The sequence below is a fragment of the Takifugu flavidus genome, chromosome 4 (genome assembly GCF_003711565.1).
Source record: "Takifugu flavidus isolate HTHZ2018 chromosome 4, ASM371156v2, whole genome shotgun sequence".
Classification (NCBI taxonomy): Eukaryota; Metazoa; Chordata; class Actinopteri; order Tetraodontiformes; family Tetraodontidae; genus Takifugu; species Takifugu flavidus.
This window is the reverse complement of record NC_079523.1, coordinates 14,257,439-14,282,963: the sequence shown is the minus strand read 5'-3', so window position 1 is coordinate 14,282,963 and position 25,525 is coordinate 14,257,439. Positions and strand designations below refer to the sequence as shown.

The window sequence follows — 25,525 nt, the reverse complement described above, 5'->3', positions numbered from 1 at the left end:
ATGGACAGCTGGGTATAGAGAGAGAGTAGAGGAGAGGAGAGGAGAGGAGAGGAGAGGAGAGGAGAGAGAGGAGAGGAGAGGAGAGAAACACACACAAAACACAACTATACCTATACAATGGGTCAGGCCGGAGGTCATCATCATGCAGCTCCGAAGGCAGCGATACCTGTAAATGAATAGAGAGAGGGGCGGGGGGCGGGAGCAGAAAAACTACACAGGAATCATCATAACTAGTCTGCTTGATGAGGAGGAGGAAAGGAGAGGAAAGGAGGTGTCTAGTGCTGTCCCTTTAATCCCAATCACATGTTCCAGTCTCTGTAACAGGATGCTGTGATCAACTGGATCAAAAGCAGCACTGAGGTCCAGCAGAACCAGCATAGAGACCAGTCCATGATCTGAAGCTATGAGAAGATCATTAGTAACTTTAAGAAGTGCTGTTTCTGTGCTGTGATGAGCTCTAAAGCCTGACTGAAACATCTCAAACAGGCTGTTCCTCTGCAGGTGCTCCAGTAACTGAGTCACCACCACCTTCTCTAGAACTTTAGAGATAAAAGGAAGGTTGGATATTGGCCTATAATTTGTTAATACGTCAGGATCCAGTGATGGTTTTTTAAGCAACGGCTTAATCACTGCCACCTTGTAGGACCGGGGTCCATAACCTGTCACTAAACAACCACTGATCTGGTCCAGGACAGAACTGCCTATCAATGGTAAAACATCCTTCAACAGGTGTGTTGGGATGGGATCTAAAGGACACATGGTGGTCTTGGATTTCTGAATAGTAAATCATCGCTAGATGACGCCTCAGAAAAATATATAGGGGTGAAGGAGTTTAAGGGCTTGTTGGACACCCTGTATGTTCCCACAGTCAGCACATCTGGTGATGGTCCAGTTGTTGGGATGGCCTGGTTAGCTTTCTCTCTGATAGCTAGAACGTTATCAGTGAAGAAGCTCATGAAGTCTTCACCACTAAGAGAAGAAGGGATACGTGGATCTAAAACACTGTGACTCTTGGTTAATTTGGCCACAGTGCTGAAAAGAAACCTGGGGTTGCTCTTATTTTCCTCCTCAATTAAAGAAGAAAAATAAGCTGTTCTAGCCTTGCGAAGGGCCTTTTTGTAAACTACTAGACAGTCTTTCCAGGCTACATGATAGCTGTCTATTTTACAAGAATGCCACTTCCTTTCTAGTCTTCGCACTTTCTGCTTGAGGGTCCTGATATGTGAATTATACCAGGGGGCACACCTCCTCTGATTTACTATTTTCTTTTTCAGGGGGGCAACAGAATCAAGCGTGATTCTCAGTGAGGTTGCTGCACCTTCAGCAATAGTCGACCTCAGCAGGGCTAAGATTATAATGATTACTACAGCATTATCTGAAAGACATCTGCTATAGTAATACTTTGTTCTGAGCATAGAAGAATTCTTAATCATAAATGTAAAAGTGATCAATTGATCTGACAGGACTGGTTCTGAGGGAACACTGATACATGTTCTACCTCAACACCATAGGTCAGGACTAGATCTAGGGTGTGGTTGAAGCTATGAGTTGGTTGGTTTTATCTGCTGGAGGAAACCAACTGACTCAAGTAATGAAATGAAGCCATTTCTAAAGCTGTCATTTACAACGTCTATATGGATGTTAAAGTCTCCAATGATAATGACTTTGTCTGTTCTAAGGACCAAGTCAGATAAGAAATCAGAGAACTCAGACAGGACCTTTAAATATACATTCACTTCAGTTTGAGAGGCTTGGCGGAGCACCTATAGCCAATAAGGTTTGATCTGTTTTGTGTCACTGTTCCCACACCTGGATGCTGAGATGATTTGGGCAGAATAATGTCAAATTAAAGGTCAAACGGCTTTTAAACAGATGTGTGATGGCTGAACAAGACTGATGTGGCAGTGACACCAAAGTGTGCATCAACTCTCCAGCTAACGCGCATTATTTCATTAGTATTATTCATCTTATTCATTACGGCCCTCAGGAATGAAATCATCCTCGTAAACAAGCACGTGGCAACGAAAAAGAGCAATAAACCTGATGGATATTCTGCCCCCTGCTGGGTGGAAGACGTTATGACAAAAAACAGAGAACAACAAAGTGCAGAATACACTTTAGTGGTGTTCAGTCATATTTACATCCATCAGTAACTCACCTGTACCTGGATATTCTGCACACATTCATGTTTAAATGGTGTTTAAACACTTGTAATGGTTTTAAACACTCATCAAAGTCAGTGTTTTCAGATTCTGTGATTTCACACTGGACAGAATGTGAATGAGGTCCATCAACAAATCCTTTTTACTCAAACAGAAGTTTCTACATCCAAAACACTCCTGATGAACTCAAATAAAAGCCGAACAAACTCAGTACCAACACGAGATAAAAAAAGATGCAAACAGACATATTGCTCAGTGCTTTTTAATAGAAGAAATCAGAATTATGAGCATCAATTATGCAGGTGTGTTTAAAGAAAAACACTGGAACAATCAAACATGGGAACAGAACCTGGATTTTTTTTAAAAGACCTAAACAAACTAAAGAAAAAAATCCCCTAAAGCAGCAATTGAAGAGTTGATTTTGTTCAGCTTCTTTTGTAAAGACTAAAAACCAAATATCCATAGCGGTCCGTTCACAGCCTTGCATATCTCAGCTTTAGTGGACGGCGAGTCCCAGCTGGTTGGGGCTCTTGTTCTGGGTAGGGGGGGCTCAGGTCTGGGGGTGGGGCACGCTTCCGTGGGGGCATCATCAAGACCTGTGCGTAGGTCAGTTTGGAGCCCACCTGAAAAGTCAGAGAACCAGGATTTAGTTTCCACCATGAGCATCTTTGAACAGGTCTGCTATAACCTGGGGTATTTGTCCTGTCAGGGGTCTTAAACCCGATAAATGTTGATGTGTCTGTGACCAGTCGGGGCATTCACTTTATGAATGAGTAACATGAATGGACACAATTAAATCAAGCATCAAATCAAGCATCAAAAACAACTCAACACCCAAAACTTACTTGCTGTCCTGGCGGATGAGCTGGTTGGTAGTCGGCCTTGGTCTTTGATCTCTGCTCCAGACCCCTGAAGAGGAACAGGTCTCAGGTGTTACCAAGTGCTCCACAAGTGAAATAAAGTGTGAGCGAGGGTGGGGGCCATAAACTTACCGATTCAACATTGGTTGAATATTCTTGGAGGGCCGGGGCTCCAACACTGGCCCTGGGATGTCCACACCGCCCCCCCTCTGGGGGAACCCAGCCTGGGGTGTGCCCTGGGACCACACGTGTTCCTTCGGCTTGTCCGCTGTTGCCCCCTTCAGCCATCACCCGCCACTCAGGACAGACGGAGTGAATCTTGGAAGATGGAGTAGGAGCATCTCCACCAGCACCAGGGGGCAAAGTTTGAGTGCCAACATCCTGACACTCAGGTCTCGGGGGGCCCAGGTCTTCGAGTGTTTTATAAAAGCAAATTGAGACTGAGGGACCATCGCCCTCTTCTCGGCTTGGGATTTTCCTTACGCGGGAATTCACTGGAAGCCACGGACGTTGGAGCTCCGCATTGTCTGCCAGTCGATCTCGGGATTTGGTGGATCCACGGTGAGTTTGTGAACGATATGTGGCGAGGATCCCGTGGTCAGACGCACGTTGACCTCACTCAAAAGAGACAGTTCAGGAGGTGGTGGTAATAAACCAGTGTCTGGTTCAGGAGGTGGTGGAAATAAACCAGTGTCTGGTTCAAGAGGTGGTGGTAATAAACTGGTTTCTGGTTCAGGAGGAGGTGGTAATAAACCAGTGTCTGGTTCAGGAGGAGGTGGTAATAAACCAGTGTCTGGTTCAGGAGGAGGTGGTAATAAACCAGTTTCTGGTTCAGGAGGTGGTGGTAATAAACCAGTTTCTGGTTCAATAGGTGGTGGTAACAAACTGGTTTGCAGAACCGTGGATGGACCAGACTCATCTGTTGGACACTGGTTCTGCTCTTGCTCGAGGTCATCAGCATCAATGGGACGGATGCAGCTGTGGGTTTGTGTTTTCAACGCCTGATGCGGATCCGTCAGTACAACACGGACCTCCTCGCCATCCTTAACGTCGCGTTGCTGTTGTGGATCAACCATCGGCCTCTGCTGGTCACCTGATGCCTCAGTCACCATGAAGGCAACGGACGGTGGCCCAACAAGAGTTGACTGGACCGGTTTGGACGGCTTTGACCCATCTGGAGTGTTTTCCCTCTCCGCCTGTGCTCAGTCTGGGCAGAGCCACCCGGGGATGTGATTCCAGGGGTTCCTCACATGTGCCACTGCCGTCTCCTTTAACCTCCTCATCCAAGCATGCATGCTGGGTTCCTGCGGAGGTGTGCTGCCTCAGCTCCACCGTCTTCGTGCTCCGTCTAACGAAGGGTGGGAGTTCTGACAGACTGCTGTCGCTGTCGCTGTCACTCCACTCGTCAGAAGAAGTACTACAGGAACAGCCCATCTTCTGCAGCCTGAAGCAGAAACAACAAAAAGCCACTGCCATGACCACACACACTCTAACAGTCATGAACAGATCCGTTCACTGCTCCCGCCTCATGGAGAAAGAGGAAAGTCCCGCCTCGCCCCCTCCCCAGCCCAGACTAGCACAGGTGAGGGGCTCACGCCCCCGCCAGTCATCAACTCCCAGTTACTGACCTTTGGACCTTTAACGCGTGTGCACGTCAGTATGGAGATTGTCTCTCTTGGAGGGTGATGCTCGGTGGAAGGATCGAAGAATGAGGGGCAGATCTGATGGTGGTTTCAGCTCAACCTTTAACGGGTAATGTCTGTAGGTGCAGCAGCAACACTTTAATATGAAGACTTTTTACTTTGAATCAAAGCTTACAACCCAAAATGGCCTTTTATCTGTGATGACCTCACAAAATAATCTCATGCGAAGTATTTAAAGCTGCTGTGCATCAAAGCCACAAACGTAAATGTGTGAGTGGGTTAAATCGCTGCATATATGACGTACTGTAACATTTGTTCTGAAAATAATTTAATAATGCAATTTTACCCCATCGTGTCCCAAATTATTACCCAAATATTTTGCTATGATTCTTCCACGATGGTGATGCAACCGTTAAGCATTAAACTGAATGTTAAACATCTTGACAGCTCATTCCAGTCCAACATTGGAGCCCTTCTTTGAGAGCAGCTTCACAATGCTCGTATCCAATAAACTGGTGTTTCTGGACAGTTTGATCAATTTCTTGGCAGGATGTCAGAATATCCTCCCAGTTTTGAGACCAGTCTCAATCATCCAGGTCAGAGTTATCCTAATAAGAGCTCTGCGTCCACTGGACGTGTCACGCACACCCCCGAGGCAATAGAGACCACAACCACCAGAGGACACAAAGCTCAGCATCGAGGTCCACAGAACACCCACACACAGATCAGCACCTCCCATTGGACTCTCACCACCCACTGGAACACAAGTTGGGTGGAATCAGAACCCTATAACAGGGCTAAAGAAGTAGCCACCACAACCCAAGGCAGGAAGAAGGAACAGGATCATCTCAGAACATGTGGTTACCCAGACTGGGCCTTCAGAGACCTGCAAACAGGAGGATACAAGCACCACCGCGTCTCTATTTAAAAAAAGGATATAAAAAAGTTTATTATTGCGAGTTTTGTTCAGTAACATTCAACTGCTGTTGTTTGTATCAACTATTTAGATAAAAGAATGTAATTTGCGTAGTAGCTTGGAAAGCAGCGTATTAGCTTTAACCTTAAAGTTAATACACCGATGACACGCCACAAAGACGTGAAAGCCCCCAAAACACATTTAAAGGTGGATGGAATGTGAAACAGCACAGAAAATTATCATTATTTTTATAATTGACCACTGGCTGTAGTGTACCTCACTGTCCACTAGAGGGAGACAGTAACGCATACATTTCTATTAATCTAATTTAAATCGAACAGAAACTGCTGCTATAATCGCTGCTGACCTTCCCCCTCTTCATCTTCCTCATCTCCCCCAGGATGGTGCAGTTGTTTACACAATATATATCTCCATTTTCCACACCTGTACTTCATCCATTTCAGCCATTTGGTAGCATGAGCGGCAGAAATTGCATTCTCCATGTGGTGTATTGATTAACAACCACAGAGATAGTATAGAAACTGTTTATTTGGACTGTTGGATATCTGTTATCCATTTCAATGTGAGTTCTGTGAGAGTTGTTATAGCGCACATGCGCATTGCACTTCGCACCTGGTAGTTGATTGAGTAAACGAAGAAGCAGCACGTCGGTGTCCTGTCTTATCAATACATATAAGCGACGAGGATAAATTTTCATTTTCTTAACGGGGAAGGAGAGACACACGGTGTCGGTACTAGTGAGTACAATGGCCCAGTATGGAGATTAAGGGGCGAGTTTAAGGTGGAAAAGGAGCCGTGGAAGGCGTACGTGGAGCAGCTAGAACAGTTTTTGGAAGCTAACGACGTAGCCGAAGGGAAGAAAGTGGCTACGCTGCTGAGTGTAATGGGCGCAACTATGTACGGACTTTTAAGAAACTTAGCGCAGCCCGATAAGCCAAAAGACAAGACGTTTGATGAGATAGTAACTGTTTAAAAGGACATTTTGAGCCCAGGCCACTGTTGGTAGCAGAAATGTTACGCTTCAACCGGTGCAACCAAAAAGCTAACCTGCTAACTTGTGTTTGGGGTGATCGCTGTTTTTATGTAAATTTAGCTAAATTTTTTATTTGGCCCTCCGTCCATTTGACTTTGACACCCCTGATCTACAGGTATCGCCGCCTTCATCGCTGTATGCTGACCTACTGACCTCCGACCCCGCTGACCCACTCAACGACTCTACCGGCAGCTTATTTTAATTAATATAATGTATTTCTATGTTCTACCTATTCTCTCCTCTACCTGCCCCCCTTCTCCTCTCTCTCTACCCAGCCGCCCATCAGCAGGAGGATCCCCCTACATGAGCCTGGTCCTGCTCAAGGTTTCTTCCTGTTAAAGGGGAGTTGTTCCTTGCCACTGTTGCTTGTCTGGGGTTAGGCCCTGGGATTCTGGAAAGCACCTTGAAACAATTGTGATTGTGACAGACGCTGTATAAATAAAGATTGATTGATTGATTATTTGTAAACATATTTGTTTTATATGTCTTCATTGTACACACATGGACCACACTGAGGCCCATCAACTCTGACTGATTTGCTGTGGGAGACCCTAACAGCACCGTAATGACCCAAGACAACTTAGCTTCTCCGATCGATTAGGCACACAGAGGCCTCCACCACAGTAAGGTGTGGTTGAAGGGGGATAAAAATGATTTTCACTATTAATTATTGTATATAAAGGTGAGTGAAGCACCTCTGATGGGCTCTGGCTTACTGAAATATCAACGCTTCAAATGACAAACACTGAGAGCAGATATTAAAATCAGCTAAAGTACACACACCTGAAGTCATACACCAAAATGGTCCTATTGCCTGAGAGTATCTGCTGATCAAACACTCTTACTGCCATAATTAAACAAAGCTGGAGGCTCCTGATAAATATCAGGGCATCTTCATCACTTCCGATCATATTCAATAAATCTGCAGCGGCTACAGCAACAGTTCATCAGCAAACACAAATCCAAGATACAATGCCCATAAAAACTGTTCCCGCCTTTTATAAATGACACAATGGTCCACAAAATCTGCTGATTTTCACAAGAATTTGCAAAACCAAGAGACCTAAAAGCTTCTTTCTTGTTGAGGGCAAAACAGACATTGAAAAGCTAATATTTAAAATGAATGAAAAATCTGCAGTGTAAAACACGTCAATACTCAGCTGCTGTACAGGGACTGACCTGATGCAACAGTGGTCCAGCCCCTTTATATCAACAGTGTCATGATGAGGGACTTTTTATGGGCTTTGAATGAAAACATCCTCTCACGGGACAATTCCTCATCCCCTTTTCTTCATCATTGTCACTGTCACAGACCAACTCATGTGTCTGTTGGCGGATGAGAAATAAAGAATGAGAGGCAATAATGGACTTTCAAATCAGTGGCAGCGACCAAGCAGCTGAAGCAGCCTGTCAGAGACACTTTCTGAGCAGACACATCTAGACACATTTAGATCTGCCATCATTTCGTTTCTGGCACAGGAAAATCAAGTCAGTTCCTCAACAGGAAGTCAGGCTGGAAAGCACCTGTACCAGCCATCTTCTCCATTGTGTTTTGACCTTCTCATCTTCTTCCTCTTGCTGAGTGCTGTCTGTCAGACCTCCAGTCAGCCAGCCAGCCAGTCAGTCAGTCAGCCAGCCAGCCAGCCACCTGATTCAGCTGTCTGTCAGACCTCCAGTCAGCCAGTCAGCCAGTCAGTCAGCCAGCCAGCCAGCCAGCCAGCCAGCCACCTGATTCAGCTGTCTGTCAGACCTCCAGTCAGCCAGTCAGCCAGTCAGTCAGCCAGCCAGCCAGCCACCTGATTCAGCTGTCTGTCAGACCTCCAGTCAGCCAGTCAGCCAGTCAGTCAGCCAGCCAGCCAGCCAGCCAGCCACCTGATTCAGCTGTCGGTCAGACCTCCAGTCAGCCACTGGGTAAAGAAAGCTGCCTTTAATCTGCAGTCTAGAAGAATTCAGAGGGATTCAAATGTGCCAGGATGAAGAAAATCTCCCCTCTGAATGTGTTGTGCAGATGAAGCTGAAGGCAGCGATCTTCATCATGTGGAGGGGACAAATGATCATCCAGTTGATGAATCTGGAGAGGCCAGCGGTAAGTCAGAAGCCTCAGAGAGAAAAGTGTCTCTCAGCTCTATTTGCTGCTCGTCAGCAGGGGCAGTAGAAGAGGACCAGGTCCGACAGTTTCCAGGGGACGCACATTTACTTTCTTTTCTCTTTTCATCTGGAGAATGTCCATATATTTGACACAGACAGTCTTTAAATCAGATGATCTCCTGAGTCAAAGACAAGAACACAACAACATGATTAAAGGTTTAATCAGAAGCATTTAGAAGCACCTGACTGACGTGTGATACCCTTTTCTTCAGAACTCTGCCCGCCAGTATGTGGATGAAGGTTTTCTCTCCATGACAGCTGTCAAGGTTGGACTTTACTTTTGTCTTTCAGTTTATTCTGTCCATCTGTTTTGTTCACTCTAACATGAATATTTGATGCTCTTCCAAACTTCATGTTATCCAGCAGCTGAGTTGTCATGACAACAGAGGACAACACAGCTGAAACAAGTCTTCGATCATCATCATCATCACATCACCAGCAGCAGTTTGATGCCTTCTACCAGTGAATCTATCAAGCTTTACTTCTGTTGTTGCCATGGTGATTTTGAAGCTGATGATTTGTTTGATTGACAGCTATAAATAAACAGTTGCATCATCTTCTGGTCTTCATTTGATCATATACTAGCAGATTCAAAAATAAAGAACAAATGCTGAATCCTGATGGTCAACGCATGGATCCAGGCTCATTTAGAGGACTCAGACAGGAGCTGAATGTGACCTGGCAAAAGGGTTAGCAAAAGTGGCTATTGTGTCCTTCAGTCCAGATGGGTGATGCAGTGAGTCAGTCTTTCAAATGAACCCAAGCCCATGTTTTGGTTGAGGGTTAGTTAATAAATTGGAGTGATATATTGTTGCCCCGAGGAATATGATCATTAATATGGGCAGGAGGGTTAGGACGCAATACGTTAGCCAACGGAAGCTCCACTCTCCCAACTAAATGCTGGTTCACCTGTCTTTGTATTGATCCAGGAACCAGAAGGAGATCATTGGATAAAGACCAATGAGGATTCAGGAAAGGAAGGTCAATGAATAACATTTGTCTCATCCTTGATTAACTGATTATAGTTATTACACATAAGTGATTAAATTTTTCAATTCAATTCAGTCTTTATTTATATGGCACTTTTCATACACTGGGTAGCACAAAGTGCCTCACAGAGGATAAAAACAACAAAGAGAAACAAGAGAATCAAGAAAAAGGACACACACATACAGATACACACACACACACATGCATACACAAACTCAAACACACACACAAACAAGCTGAGACATGGCTGGGCACCGAGACCTGAGGCGAAGGAGACGCCACCTTTGGAGGCCCACCAGGCCGAGGGAGGTCACGGTCCGTGACCACAGGTGGTACCGCCACAAAGACCACCCTGACCCGGACAGACCGGAGGCTCCACACCAAGGCACAGAGCCCCCTAACCACCCAGGCCAGAGCTGTCCACGGGACAGCACCCCTAGTGGTAGACCGGAAACATCTCCCAGCCTGGCAGGCCCCCATGAGGAAACCCCATGAGGAAACACTGGAGCTAAAAACTGAAGGACTGAAACAGTAAATGGGATAAAAGGTGTAAAAGCTAAAAACTGAGAAACTAAGAACTGAGGGAGTAAAACAGTAAAGGTATCAAGTCAAATAAGGATAAGACATAAAAAGGATGAGAACATAAAAGAAATTAAAAATAATCAGAAAATCAGTTAAAGGCCTGATTAAAAAGGTGTGTCTTGAGCCTCTTTTTAAAAACTCAGCAGCCTCTGCGGCCCTGAGGTTCTCCGGCTGTTCCACAGTCGGGGACCAGAATAACTGAAGGCCGCTTCCCCGTGCGTTTTAGAGCTTACATGTGGGATGGTTAAAAGGCCGGTGCCGGAGGACCTCAGAGTCCGCGAGGGTTGATAGAATAGAAGCAGGTCGGATAAATAAGTCGGGCCAAGACCATTAAGACATTTAAAAACGAATAAAAGAACCTTAAATCGATCCTGAAACGCACGGGTAGCCAATGCAGCGATTCTAAAACCGGTGTGATGTGCTCCCGCCCTCTGGTCCTCGTCAGCACCCGTGCAGCTGAGTTTTGTAATAATTGTAGGTTAGAGATGCTCTTTTTGGGAAGACCAGAGAGCAGGGCATTACAATAATCTAGACCACAAGAGATAAAAGCGTGCATCAGCACCTCCGTGCTGGCCTGAGAGAGAAACGGGCGGACTCTGGCTATATTCTTCAGGTGGTAAAAACCTACCTTTGTTATGTTTTTGATGTGTGGGATAAAACTAAGCTCAGAGTCAAAGATCACACCCAGATTTCTTACACATTGAGATGGTTTAAAATCCTTTAATTTTGGTACAAGTTTCTCTCTCTGACCTTCAGGACCAATAACTAAGACCTCTGTTTGGTCCTGGTTGAGCTGTAGGAAGTTTTCTGCCATCCATGACTGGATATCTAGAATACAGTTAAAAAGGGCATCAACTGGCCTGTGTCACCAGGAGCCACGGCGATGTACAGCTGCGTATCGTCAGCATAGCTGTGGAAGCTGATGCCGTGGCTCCTGGTGACATCCCCAAGAGGAAGCATGGAAAGATTAAAAGGGTTGGACCTAAGATTGACCCTTGGGAACGACCATAACCTCCTATCTTTAGTATTGCTGCGCCAACTGGTGGTCTTTTGGGTTGAGGATAACGGTGATCTATATGTAGCTATATGTAGCTATAGCGTCATTGGCCTCCACTCCAGCCACTCCTGGTAGTTCCTCAAAAACACTGAGTTTCTAGTGGATGCACAATCTGTGGAAGCCAACATAGAAACTTCTGAAGAGCCAAAGTTCCTGCAACAAAAATATAGTCCCCAATTAGCTTGTTTTGTTATCACACGACCCCCGTCCCCATTATCTTAAGAGAATATAAAGAATGAGTGGAGACAGAAGAGAGAATGAGACGTTTTTGGCGCGTGTCGCTCTTGATTTTGTGTTTATTTTTGCAGTAAACTTAAAGGAGGCCTTTTCACTTTATGTTTGATTCCATTTAAGCTGATATTCCATTCTTGACATCTTTAAATTTACTGTATTCATGGGAGATTTCTTTGGTCATTTTGCTTCTTTTTATTTCCTATTTCCCACATTTATTCATAGTTTTTATTAGATTGCAATAAATCCTATAACATTGAACAGACTGACTAAAGTCAAATGAGCTGCGGTTCCCACCGATAGCCGTCATTCTGATGGGTTTTTGCTGGCTGCAGCTGAAATATTCCAATGCTCCATGTCACAGAGACAGTAAATACTAAACCCTAAAGATTCTGAAGGCATGATGTAAAATAGTAACGTATAATACAGACATTTGAAGAGACAATTAAGAGAATGTTTCCATGCTTCTAAGAGTGGCCGAGGAGCCATTTAGAACTTTATAAAGATGCATTGTGTGATACCAGGAACTAATTTAACTTCAAGGCGAAGCTGCTTCTGCTTTGTCGACCATCGACTGATCTCCTGAAAGTCCACCAGCGCTTTTTAAAACTGAATTTTTCATCTATGGAGGGAGTAGACGGCAGATGTTTCCACAGATGCTCTTCACCAGTGGTCAGTGAGTGATGCAGCAGATGAGCGGGAGTTGACTGGCTTCTACCAATGACCCAATGTCTCCAGCCCATAGTGTGGATTCTCTACGAGATCAGACAGCAGCTTCACTCCTGAACCCTTCAGCTGGTTCTCACTCAGGTCCAGTTCTCTGAGATGGGAGGGATTGGACCTCAGCGCCGAGGCCAGAGAGCCACAGCTGATCTCTGATAACCTGCAGTCCTTAATCTAAATAAAGAAGGGAAACTTTTATAAGGTTATAAGTGAAACCAGTATTCATCTGAAAGGTTAATCAAAGGCATGATCTGTAAATATTTAATTTAGTTACAGGTTAAAAATGATAGTAATATGTAATTACCACAATTCCAACCTCTCAGGTTTGCACTGTTCCAGAGGAGAATATATATTGTTCTGGCCCTCACTCTTCCCAGGTTCTCCCACCTCTTTCCCTCCCATCTCATCATGGAGATCCATCTCACCTGTGGCTCATCTTTAAAGGCACAACCTGTCTTAGATGACTTCCTGTCTCCCTCACCATCTCCCTCCTCGTTGGCTGGTGTCTACCAGGCACCCTCACCTAGTTTTGTCTAATTTTGGTTACCATCTGTCGGCTTTTTCATTGTCCTTAAATCAATTTATCATGAATAAGTGGTCCCCGTGTGGCCCCCCCCTCCTGAAGGAACTGGGCACAACACACACACTCAGAAAGTGTGAGGACCCTCGGATGGAATAATGGACATTTTTGAGAATGGTGTTTACCTCAGAGTTTCCAGTCGGCAGTTTGGAAAGTGGAGAAAACCACAGAGCAGCTTCACTCCTGAATCCTGCAGCTGGTTCCCACTCAGGTCCAGTTCTCTGATATGGGAGGGATTGGACCTCAGCGCCGAGGCCAGAGAGTCCACAGCTGATCTCTGATAAGCTGCAGTACTCTAATCTGAAAAATGCAGGATGAGGTTATACGGTGCAGGTCTGCATGTTATCTGCGTCAGTACTAAACCTACGTTAGTTCTTAGTTGGGTCAGACCTGAATTCACGATATTAAGGAATTTTTTTAATGTGGTGCATCACAGCAGTGTTGAGAACAGCCTCACTTCACCATCTTAGCAGCTGGTATAAAGGTAGAAAAATGAAGACTGACCTGAGCCTCTCCAGTTTACAGTTTGGACTCTCCAGTCCAGAACAGAGCCGCTTCACTCCTGAATCCTGCAACGTGGTTGTAACTCAGGTCCAGAACCCTCAGATGGGAGAGGTTGGACTTCTTCAGAGCTGAGGCCACAGAATCACAGCTGGTCTCTGATAAACTGCACTCCATAGTCTAAAATAACAATTATTTTGAGAGAAGACAAATAAAATCAACATGTACCAGAGCAAAACACAGCTTACAAGCAACAAACCTCTGGTCCTGCACCGGCTTATCTGCCGTATGTTCCTATTTTGGGTTCTTTCAGGGCGGTTGGACAAGATCTACAGCGTATGTAAAGTGTGTGTGGGTCAAAATACCTTCCAAGTTTGTGAGACCACATTTCTCAATAGCACTCAACTCTTGTCAGGAGTTGGGACAAAGCGACCCACTCCTGACAGCTTGTGGGCGATGCTGCAGCGACCCTGCAATCCCTACACTCTCTGGTGAAACCAAATCAAAGGTTTTAGACACTGCTGGATGCTGGAAGGGTGGCTATAGTCTGGACGCATCGTTCCCCTGACTGCACATTTCTCCAACAATGATTGGCAGCTGGTGTCACTTGTTCTCCAGATGAGAGAAGGAAAGAGAGCCCCCCCACAGTGTGTTTGATTGCCCCACTGCAAGCTCAATGCTGCCAGAAAACATTGCAGGAGCATCAATTCCCCTCAGGGCATCAACAAGGACCTCAGGAAAAGGTGCAGCTGCCACCTACTAGAGACAAGCACACTGAGCTGAGATTCAAAGCCCTCTCCTCCCAAGAGAAGAGCTTGTTTGTTGGAGGCTCTTCTGGGCGATACCTGGTGCCACAGCTCCAGCTCAGCCCGTCTCTGGAGCTGAGGTGGAGCTTAGCAAGTTTCATGGTTCTCCACCACTTCCTCTCGCTGAGGACCTTCTCAGCTGGTGGTTTCTGCTCCACCTTCCAAGTTGAGCAGGTGATACTTCTGCATTCCTGCCACCAGTGTCTCTGCAGAAAGAGTCTTCTCTACTGTTTTATATTATATTATAGAAAATTAGGATTTTTGGTTGATGTCTTAGATGTTGTTGACTAAGAGCAGGTTTTTCTTTAATAACATAGAAAGATTCGATGAGAAGAGCAAATGTATTATTTTATGAGCTACTTCCACTACTATTATATACACATACTTCCATATTGTCTTAGATTGCAAGCTGCATTTATTGCATCGTTCATAGAAAGTCATATTTGTGAGGAGAAAAACTCCAATAAGGTCATTTTCTTTAATGACCATTACAACAGAAGGAGGCGATGAACAAACAGATTTATATAAAAATGTGTGAAAACTTATGGATGGAAACCTTTTTAAAATGGTTGCATTGTGTAGAATCGGTGTAGAATCAACTTGTTGACTTCTGATTTGGACTCCAATGGAAGTGAGGTGCAACAATTGTGGATGCTGAAAGCTTCAGATCTTCATGAAGGTTTCTGTGGTTGGACTGACCTGCTGCCCCTTTAAGAGGGAGGCAGGTTTGGGCTTCTGGCTGGAATGAAGCCACCTAAGATGAGAATGACTGCAGGCTTTCGGTACCAAGGTTTAACAGGGCGCTCACTTCACACTTGGGCTTTTCTCTTTTTTGGGATGGCTTTTCTCAGGAGAGAAGGGGCATGGCACACTGCAGCAGCTTTCTTTTTGGGGTTTCTAGTTTTCCTTCTGATCTTTAAAAGACAGGAAGAACCATTTTTGATTGGTCTGAATGTTTGGGCGGTTTTGTGGCCAGCCTAAAATAAAACAAGACAAATCTACAACTGATACTTCCTTTCTAGTCATTGATGACCATCCTCACATGGGACAGATTTCCACAACCAATTTAATACTGCAAATCTGTCCTGTGTGGTCTTTTTTCTGAGAACTGTAACACTACGTTTATAACAAAGATCAAACATGGAAACAGTTATTGTCTAACTAGTTACACCTGGGAAAGTACTGGATCATCTCTGACTGACCTGAGAGTCTCCAGCTCACAGAGAGGATCCTGGAGAGCACCACAGAGCAGCTTCACTGCTGGATCCTTCAGCTGGTTCCGACTCAGGTCCAGAACCCTCAGATGGGAGGGATTGGACCTCAGCGCTGAGGCCAGAGAGCCACAGCTGATCTTGATAAACTGCAGTGTCTCAGCCTGGAAAAGGAATAAATGGGGCAAATAAAAACACATTTCTAAATCTGAAAATGAAGAGAAAAGCAGAAAATGTAAAGAAATTTAGAAAAGACCAACAGAGGCCTCCTGACCTGAGCGTCTCCAGTTTGCAGTTTGGATGCATCATTGCAGAAGACAGTAACTTTACTCCGGCATCTGTCGGGCTTCGGTTCATGCTTAAGTCCAGCTCCCGTAGATGAGAAGGGTTTGACGTCATTGCTGAGGTCACAACTTCCCAATCACTCGTTGAAAGAAAACTACCAGGCAGTCTGTTGTGTATGAAACAAAAATAGTGAGTCAAACTTTGGGATTTCTCATCAACTTATCTGAGAATCTACCTCAACACAAATGTAGCTCATTTCCTGGAAAAGCTAAATTCAACACCGTAGAGCAACAGTTTGAACGACCATCAGATCTGAAATGCAACTGAATTATTCTCAACATTTGTCTTATTTTAGAACAGCTCATAATTACTCAATATTTAAAATGATTATAGCAAATGGTTTAAAGAAACATGCATCTTTTTATCTGTCTATCGGCTCTTTGGATATTTTGATTTCATCCAATTTGTACGATGGTGCGTCAAGTCTTAATTCAGCGATCCGATCGATGACATCAGAGTCTCTGGTTGCATCGATTGCCCTCAGCTTCTGTTATATCTGCCTGTTTCCCTTCAAATCATTTTCACTGCACCTTTTGTTGCTAGTGATGAAGTTGCCACCTAACAGGTGTGGAAAGGCTCAAACAACTTTGTGGGTCACATAAAGGCTCCAAACGGAACCGCCACAAAGACCTAAAACACCCATTTAAACCAACGAGGCCGGCTGTTTTTACGTGGAACAAATGAAGCAAAATAGTCACGTGTCATTCGTTAAAATGTGTTTTTCTGTCGTTAGAATGCGATGTATACAAACAAACAAAAGTTATTTAATGACATGACAGTAATTTCATGATAGTTAGTTAACTTGTGGCTCCTATTATTCCTGCCTTATGTTGGTTTGTCTGGATTGACCTTTGAACTTATATCCAGCCAGTGTTGAACATTTCTGGATGAATTGTTGTTGTTTTTTTTAATTTATGGACGCTGCAATGGAGATAAAGAATTGAAGGAATGACCACTGGAGGGGGTATTGCTACCTGACATGATCCACTCGCTTGATTTAAACGCCGATGTCCGGCCCCAAAAATCTTTACTTACTCGGCCTTCCTGCAGTTCCTCACAGCTGGAATCAGGCGACGTCGTCCCTCATCTGAGGTGTTGTACTGCCACAGGTCCAGCTCATCCAGAACCTCCTCTGACATCTGCAGCAGGTAGGCCAGAGCTGAACAGTGGATCACTGACAGTTCCCTCTCTGATTTCTTCCCTGACTTCAGGAACTCTTGGATCTCCTGATGGACTGACTGATCCTTCATCTCCATCAGACAGTGGAAGATGTTGATGCTTCTGTCTGGAGAGATTTATCACTGTTCAGCTCCTTCAGGTTGTTGAGGACCTTCTGGATGGTTTCTGGGTGGCTGTTCCTCTGATCCAACAGTCCACCCAAGATCCTCTGATTGGACTCCAGAGAGAGACCATGAAGGAAGCGAACAAACAAGTCCAGGCGGCCATTTTCACTTTTGAGAGATTTCATTAGTGCTCTCCTGAGGAAGTCATCAAGAGATGTGCTGAATCGTAATTTAACAACCCAGCAAACCCGGAAAAGCGGATTGGTTCAGAATATTTTAGGAACTGACCTATAACGCTGTGTCTTTCCTGGTGGAACGGTGGAACATGTAGACGGCAGCCAGAAACTCCTGAACGCTCAGATGAACAAAGCAGTAGACTGATTTCTGGAAGATCACACTCTCTCTCTTGAAGATCTCTGTACAAACTCCTGAGTACACCGACACCTCGGAGACGTCCAGTCCACATCGCTCCAGGTCTTCTGAGTAGAACATGATGTTTCCTTTCTCCAGATGTTCAAACGCCAGCCGACCCAACTTCAGAAGGAGTTCTTTATCAGCCTTAGTCAGTTTCCCTGGTCTCTGCTTTCCTCCATACTTCTGCTTCTTCCTCTTCATCTGAACCCTCAGGAAGTGTGAGTAGAGGTCAGTCAGGGTTTGGGGCAGCTCTCCTCTCTGGTCTCTGGTCATCATGTCCTCCAGAACTATAGCAGTGATCCAGCAGAAAACTGGGATCAGACACATGATGTGGAGGCTCCTGGAGGCCTTGATGTGTGAGATGATTCTCTTGGACAGATCTTCATCACTGAACCTCCTCCTGAAGTACTCCTCCTTCTGGGAGTCAGTGAAGCCTCGTACTTCTGTGATCCTGTCAACACACGAGGGAGGAATCTGATGGGCTGCTGCAGGTCTGGAGGTGATCCAGATGAGAGCTGAGGGAAGCAGGTTCCCCTGGATGAGGTTCACCAGGAGCACGCCAACGGACGATACTTGTGTGACATCAGAGATGAGCTGATGCTTGTTGAAACCCAGTGAAAATCTGCTTTCATCCAGGCCATCAAAGATGAACAGAAGTTTCCAGACAGTCAGATCTTCTGCTCTGATCTTCTGTAATGTTGGATGGAAAACATGAAGCAGTGAGAGAAGACTGTGCTGCTCATCTCTGATCAAGTTCAGCTCCCTCCATGAGAGCGGAAGCACCAGACTGATGTCTTGGTTCTCCAAACCTTCTGCCCAGTCCAGACTGAACTTCTGCACTGAGAAGGTTTTTCCAACGCCGGCGACACCGTTGGTCAGAACCACTCTGATGTGTCTCTGTTGCTCAGATAAGACTTTGAAGATGTCCTGGCACTTGATTGGAGTGTCCTGGATGTTCTTCTTGGAGGTTCTCTCAAGCTGTCTCACCTCATGTTGTGTGTCCACCTCCTCACTTTGTCCCTCAGTGATGTAGAGCTCAGTGTAGATCTTGTTCAGCAGGGTTCCACTTCCTGCTTCATGAGTTCCTTCAGTCACATGTTCACATCTTCTCTTCAGACTCATCTTATGACCTTCTATCACCTCCTGCAGATCACTTCCTGAACATAAGTAAACCAATGATTTCCATCTATAATAAATCATCAACACAACTACAAATTCATGACATCACAAATTAAATCTCATATTGAACAGTTTTACTTTGTTTGGGCTTCATTTCAGCATCTCCAGATCTGCTTCCAGATTGTGAACAAGAGGACTCTCCTGGTGGAGCTGCCTGGTCCCAGTTTGATAGGATGTGCTCCCCCCTCTCACTATGAAACCATCTCTATTAGTCCTTTGATTTATAGGATGAAAGAACCTGATCAAGACTCAATATTGTTCCAGCATTTATGTCTGAATTCATCTTTCAGTTTAAACCTGATTCTTGTTTCTAATCAACAATATTCACATTAAGTCTGTAACTATATGACTGTCTGAGGTTTAAGTGTTAAACATCTCCAATAATAAACTCACAACCTGCTGCTGTTAATGTGACTAACAGCTGCCACACAACACATCATCACGCCTTACTACATTTTCACTGAACTTCTTTAGTTTCTTATTCTATGATCCTTTGACAGCTATTTGGATACGTTTTTCAGGACACGGTCACTCTGGGCAGCTGGGCAGTGGACTCTGCTCTGTCCTCGTCCATCCTAAGGAAACATCAGAAATAGTGATGAGACTGTGATGAAGGTAAATAATCTGTAGAGGTTGTAGCTAAATAATCCCAATTCACTGCATTTTTATCAAACAGGAACATTTCTAATCCATTCTGGATAACAACTGAATCAATAAATCAATGATGTCTCTGTATCATTTTCATGTTTTCAGAGTTTAAGCTGCTTTTTTTAACTGTTCCCTGCAGTGAGAAAAGAACTGGCACCTTTCCAGCCCCTCATCCTGCAGCACTGAATGTGCTCTAAAGTTCTTTCCAGAGCAAACGTCTCTGCACTTGCAGCAACATGTTGTAGTCATGGATCCGTGAGGAGAACCGGATACAGGAAACGCCCCCACTTTGATCCCAAAACCCAAGTGGTGGCCAACGGTGGTCCGGCAACGACGGGGACGCTGGTCCATCGGGCCCACAACACTGGTTTTCCACAGGCCAACATGGTGAAAGGACTGTGCACCGTTTCATTTTAAAGAGCTGATGAATTTCATTTTTCACGATAGTGGAGGCTAATACCCACAAAATGATGTTTTGTATGGTTGTGAAATGTTCTAAGGCAGCGTTATGTGGTTCAGAAAACCTTACTTTAAAGGTGAGCCTTGAGGTCCAATACCGAAGTTTATAGATTGCCCTTTGGACATGTCGCTCTTCATGGACACACAGCTGGGCACTACGGACTCTGCTCTCTCTTCCTCTTCCATCACACATTTGCTCATTTTTAAATGTGAGTCTAAACGGTTAAGCAGAAACAGTCTGCTGACACAGAAAAGAAGATTAAAGAACATGATTCTCAGCATGAAGACAAGCAGAGGTCTGTCCAATGACGTATTGTCGGCTCATTCACGTCAAAATCTATTATATGATGTCACCCTGTACATCATACAGGCCACATATATATTGGAAAAAAGTTTTGGGACATCTTAAAAGTTTACACCATGTTAAACATAAAATAGTTGTGGAAAAAATGTTTCTCCTGGGTGTTTCAAAAGGTGCGGTGGCATCAGACGGACGCACACAAATACAAATGAAATCATTTTTATCTGGTTATGGTTTACAAGAAAACCTAAATTCTTTCAAGATGTCAGTTCTCAACATTAAATTCAACAAATAAGATGAGAATGCATTCAAAACTAAACAGAAATATGTCATCACATCATCAAAGTGGGTCAAATGCAGCATCATCTTCTGTCATCTCAGACAGGATTCCAAGAAGAGGATCTTCATTTTCAACAATGCACCTTGACATCTCATCATGGCTCGTCTGTCAGATTACAAGCAGCTTTTTTTGATCAGGCGCATCATGTTTCTCACCAACACATGATGGTGCTGGAAAAAACATTTGCAGCCTGACCTAGAGGTCAAAACTCTGCATGGCGTGCACAGCTACTAGTTGCAGCTGGTGGTTGTGGCGGAGGAGATCCCAAACATATCTAGCAGAATCAGAATCAGAATCAGAAGAAGGTTTATTGCCATTGTTCATGTAATACACAGTATTACACAAACTAGGAATTTGTCATGGTGTGCCGCTGCGACATTCAACATAACACTAGACATCAACACCACACTAGAATAAGATAAATAAAATAAAATAAGACTTATATACATTATATACATAAATAGTAGGTGGTAAGAGGTATGTGGTAAGAAATAGTGCAGGTCAATGCAGGAGTAATGTGATGTATTGTTTATGAGTCCAGGGCTGCTGTACATGGTGCTTAAGTGATAAGTCACTTGGTGTTCAGCAGCCTGATGGCAGAGGGGAAGAAGCTGTTAGTGTAGCGGGAGGTTCTGGTCCGAATGGACCGTAGTCTCCTGCCTGAGGGGAGGGGGGAAAACAGTCCGTGACCAGGGTGGGAAGGGTCGGCCGTGATCCGACCTGCACACCTCCGGGTCCTGGAGATATACAGGTCCTGGATGGATGGAAGCCTGCAGCCGATCACCTTCTCGGCAGCGCGCACGACGCGCTGCAGCCTCAGTCTGTCCCTGGCGGTGGCACCAGCAAACCACACGGTGATGAGTGGAGGAGGGGAGGATGGAGGAGGTGAGGATGGACTCGATGATGGCCGTATAAAACTGCGCCAACATCCTGGGAGGCAGTTTGAGCTTCCTCAGCTTCCGTAGGAAGAACATCCTTTGCTGGGCCTTCTTGATGAGGGAGCTGATGGTTGGCTCCCACTTAAGGTCCCGTGTGATGGTGGTGCCCAGGAAGCGGAAGGAGTCCGTGATGGTGATGGGGGAGTCCATAAGGGCAAGGGGGGGCAAAGGGGCTGTAACTTTCCTGAAGTCCACAATCATCTCCACTGTTTTCTGAGCGTTCAGCTGCAGGTTGTTGTGTCCGCACCAGGACACCAGTCGAGCCACCTCCCTCCTGTAGGCAGTCTCATCGCCATTGGAGATGAGACCGATGCAAGCTTGTTTTGGAGCAGAGCTTGTCCACCACCTCTGACCCCACTCATCACAGAAGTCCCACCATATCCATGGCCAGGTGTGTTGGCAGCATTGGAGCCAGCCTCAGGAAAAAGGTGTGTCAATATCTCAGAAGTGATGCATCAAGTTGACACGACCCAACAGAAGTCAAGCAACCCAACATGCTGAATAGAATAGATGACACACAGCAAAGGGCAAAAAACACCCAATTCTGCTCAGACTAATCTTATCTGACCACATGTACAGGACCAAAAATATGAAAACACCATGGGTTTAGTTTTCCTTTCCTTTTCTTGACTGCTTCATTCAAAACAGAACACATTTCATAAATCCATAATAACAAATTCATATTCCACAAAGAACCAGTTGTTAAAACAATCAAATGGAATGCCTTGATCTCTCCCTCTTCCATACTCTCCTTTTTTAAATAAAGGATTGATTGTCCCCCTGGTGGAGGGACAAAGAGAGGAGGCTAAAACTGTCGCGTTTGTGTCCCTCTTTCCGTGGATTTTCCACTAACTGCAAATAATATTGTCGACTTATTGTGAGTATTAAAATGTGCTTCCTCAACCTCTAAAATGTTGGCTCAGGGTTAGCGGAAAAACGCAGTTAGAGGAAACACGCTACAAAGTTTGATCATCCGTCACAACATTCCCGTCGACCAGCCGCAATGTGCGACCGAAACAACGCGCACGCTCATTGCGCACACGCAGCTTATTAAGCCGCATCTCGCAGCGGAACATTGATTCGAGACGACAGCAGTGAAAGAACCAAATGCTACCTGAATATTAGAGGTTTCCATCAGGGCGCGGTCACTCAAGATGGAGCCCGAAGTTGAGAACTTTCACTTTCGCTTCTTCTTCCTCTACACGTCACGTGTTCGTGGTTGGATCGCGTCATATTCAGCACAGGCGCCTCTCTTCAGAACAATTTGGTCCACGTTTGAACTGAAATACTGGGAAACAACTGGAGTTCGTCTGACAGATGTTCGTTTTTGGGTGCGGAATCAAAACTGGGTCAACTTTTTGATCTATAGGATCCCCTCTGGTTCAAAGTGTCCCCTATAGGATATTGACAGTACTGACCTTTTGGGGGCTGCACACACTCTTAATGGTGACGGCACCAACGGAGCTGATCCAGTTGTCAACAGCTGGCCAGTCTGACTCCAGCTCATTAGGGGAAATTAGCTTCTCTGGAGGAGAAGCTTTCAAAACTTGACGGGCTGGGGGGAAATGACTGTAATTTTGGAATCAGAGTGCCAATTTTATTTTTAATCAGAATAATTTAGAATAATTTCAACAGGATATTTTCAAATTGTTCCCCAGTGTAACTTCACCTGATATTGTGGACTCCAGAATATCACCATTAAATCCATTTAATCACTTAATAGCTGTGGAATTTGAGCCGTGAGAAAAATATCTATCCATCATGATTTCCAGAATTTTCATCAATATCTGAGATTCTTCGAAAGCTTCGCTGGTGTTGGGTTTTTATTGCTTCTGCTTCATTTCAGGCGCAGTTCTTTTATTTTCAAATCAAATCAAATCATCTTTATTTGTAATGTCTGTTGTAGTCAAACTTGGTGCTATGCAGAATCCCAGGGCCTGATCCCTAACAATCAACAGGAAAATCTCCCCTTTAACAGGAAGAAACCTTGAGCAGGACCAGGCTCATATGGGGGGGGGGGGGACCCTCCTGCTGATGGGGGGTGGGTGGGTAGGGAGAGAGGAGGAGAAGGGGGAGGACAGGTAGAGGAGAGACAAGGCAGACATCATTCAGTTCATTTTAAAACCCACTACATATATATTTTGAATAGCTGGTGCTGGTAATCGGAAGGATAAAAACTATTCTGTAAAAATGTATATTTAGCCTTGTGAAATGGTATCGTATAGGTCAAATAAGAAAACAAGATCAACTGCTGAACCAGTGCAATTTATTTTTAACGTGTTAATCTCCACAAAGAAAGAAAAACCACAAACAACAAGTTTATAGTGGTCCAGTAATGCGCTATAGTCATACACCAGTACAGTTAACAATAACTCATGTTTTCCAGCTGCTTTTCCATCTTCAGTGGGAATAATCCAGGGCGTTCTGGGCTTGAACAAAGGTATTAAAAGCTGGCTGAATGTCTGAGGTGACTGAAGGACACACTTGGGCTTTTCTCAGTAGAGAAGGGGCATGGCACAGTGCAGCAGGTTCTCATCTTAAAATTTACTGTATTCATGGGAGATTTATTTGGTCATTTTACTTGTTTTTATTTCCTATTTCCCACATTTATTCATAGTTTTTATTAGATTGCAATAAATCCTATAACATTTAACAGACTGACTAAAGTCAAATGACCTGCGGTTCCCACCGATAGCCGTCATTCTGATGGGTTTTTGCTGGCTGCAGCTGAAATATTCCAATGCTCCATGTCACAGAGACAGTAAATACTGAAGAGAATTAGTTTATCTTGTTAGCATCTTTTATCTTATTAGCATGTGTTATACTATATGTTTTTGTTTTATGTTACAGTTAGTTCAGAAGTTAGGGATAGTATATAATCTTTAGTAGGAATACACATAAGCAAGTCAGTTGACCCTTCTTTGACATGAATACTGCTTAGACAGTTGGAGCCAGGCAGACAGGAAATGGTAGACCCCCATCGTAAAACATGACAGCATAATTTACTGGTGATTGATAAGTTCCTGGACAGGAATAAGACCTCTGATCTGGCCATCTGAGAAGACAATGGAGAAGAAGGACCACCAACACAAAGGAGGCTGAAGAAGAAGATGAGGTCATCCAAGAAGAAGGACTGGATTGGACTGAATTAGCATCAATAATTTTCATATGTCTTTCTATATAAACTGGGCCAAGGGATAGTTAGGTTGTCAGACTTCATGCCCTGACAATTGACTCTGTTGTTGCTAGGGTTATGAACTGGCCCGGAGCTCTGTAATATTTGTATCTTGAATTGATTCTATTTGCTAAATACATTTTGAAATTGGCATTTGTTTACTTGAAGTCTTCATTTAAAGAACACGCGGATTGGCAGTGACGCACGAGAGGTATTGCAATCCAACACCCTTCAGAGGTGAAGGTTAATTTAGCTGAAGCATTGTGTAAGTGGGAGTCAGAAACTCACACCATATTACAGGATCATCTTGATAATCCAAAATTAGGGTTTATAGCAGGAAAATCATGGCAAAAACAGGGTAAGGAGTTAGAAGATAAGCGTCGAAGGATACATGTTGTGGCTGTGACATGTGCAGCGGTGCACTATTGCAGATCTATGGGGGTCACACGAGTGCCCAATGAAGAGAAGCCTCCATTAGAAGATCCAAACCAGACAGTGACACTTAACACCACTCTTTATCCAGCATTACCTACTACCTCTTCCCCACCCCCATATCAATTGCCAGTTTTGACTATTAACAGTGGTCAATTAGATGTGGACAGAGATGAAGAAATGCAGGATTTACGTGAGACAGTGGGTGAACTTCGGAGACAGGTTAGAAGGATCAAACAGGGACAGGAAGAGGTTGAAGATAACTTAGGAAAAAATGAATTTAGAGAGGAAGCTCAGGTGGTTCGCCCTAAAATCTCCCAACAAACTATATTTTAAAAAACAAGATAGTCAAAAATCTGCATTAAACGTCTTCAAAACAATTAGCAAACAAACAAAACAAGTGAAAAGAGCTGATCTCTCAGGAGGATCTGCCAGGGCTGAGCACAGGGAGAAGGCAAGACTGATTTATGGCAGTGATAAAGAGGAGAGCGAGAATAAGACAGATAACTTCAAAATTCTGCCTACATTTATTGGAGAATTGGAGCTT

General features: G+C 44.5%; 2 protein-coding genes and 2 long non-coding RNA genes across 5 annotated transcripts in view; 1 reads left to right on the top strand and 3 right to left on the bottom strand.

Annotated features, from left to right (window-relative positions):
* The window catches only part of LOC130523762 (homeodomain-interacting protein kinase 1-like), a 55,372-nt gene that overhangs the window by 9,246 nt on the left and 20,601 nt on the right, over positions 1 to 25,525 (bottom strand). The window lies entirely within an intron of this gene.
* On the top strand, positions 5,788 to 7,092 carry LOC130523773 (uncharacterized). Of its 2 annotated transcripts, none has more exons than XR_008950011.1 (2): positions 5,788 to 6,339; positions 6,751 to 7,092. It is a non-coding gene; the product is annotated as an uncharacterized LOC130523773 (long non-coding RNA). The 2 variants fall into 2 exon arrangements; XR_008950010.1 differs by having other exon boundaries at positions 5,788 to 6,668.
* On the bottom strand, positions 9,831 to 11,277 carry LOC130523769 (uncharacterized). Its single transcript, XR_008950006.1, has 2 exons — positions 10,589 to 11,277; positions 9,831 to 10,502 (listed from the first exon to the last, which is right to left on the bottom strand). It is a non-coding gene; the product is annotated as an uncharacterized LOC130523769 (long non-coding RNA).
* Positions 13,667 to 17,332, bottom strand: LOC130523765 (NACHT, LRR and PYD domains-containing protein 12-like). The gene is made up of 3 exons (XM_057029282.1): positions 16,845 to 17,332; positions 15,739 to 15,915; positions 13,667 to 15,628 (listed from the first exon to the last, which is right to left on the bottom strand). Exons 1-3 carry the CDS (start codon positions 17,063 to 17,065, stop codon positions 15,574 to 15,576), a joined length of 453 nt encoding a protein of 150 aa, XP_056885262.1. The 5' UTR covers positions 17,066 to 17,332; the 3' UTR covers positions 13,667 to 15,573.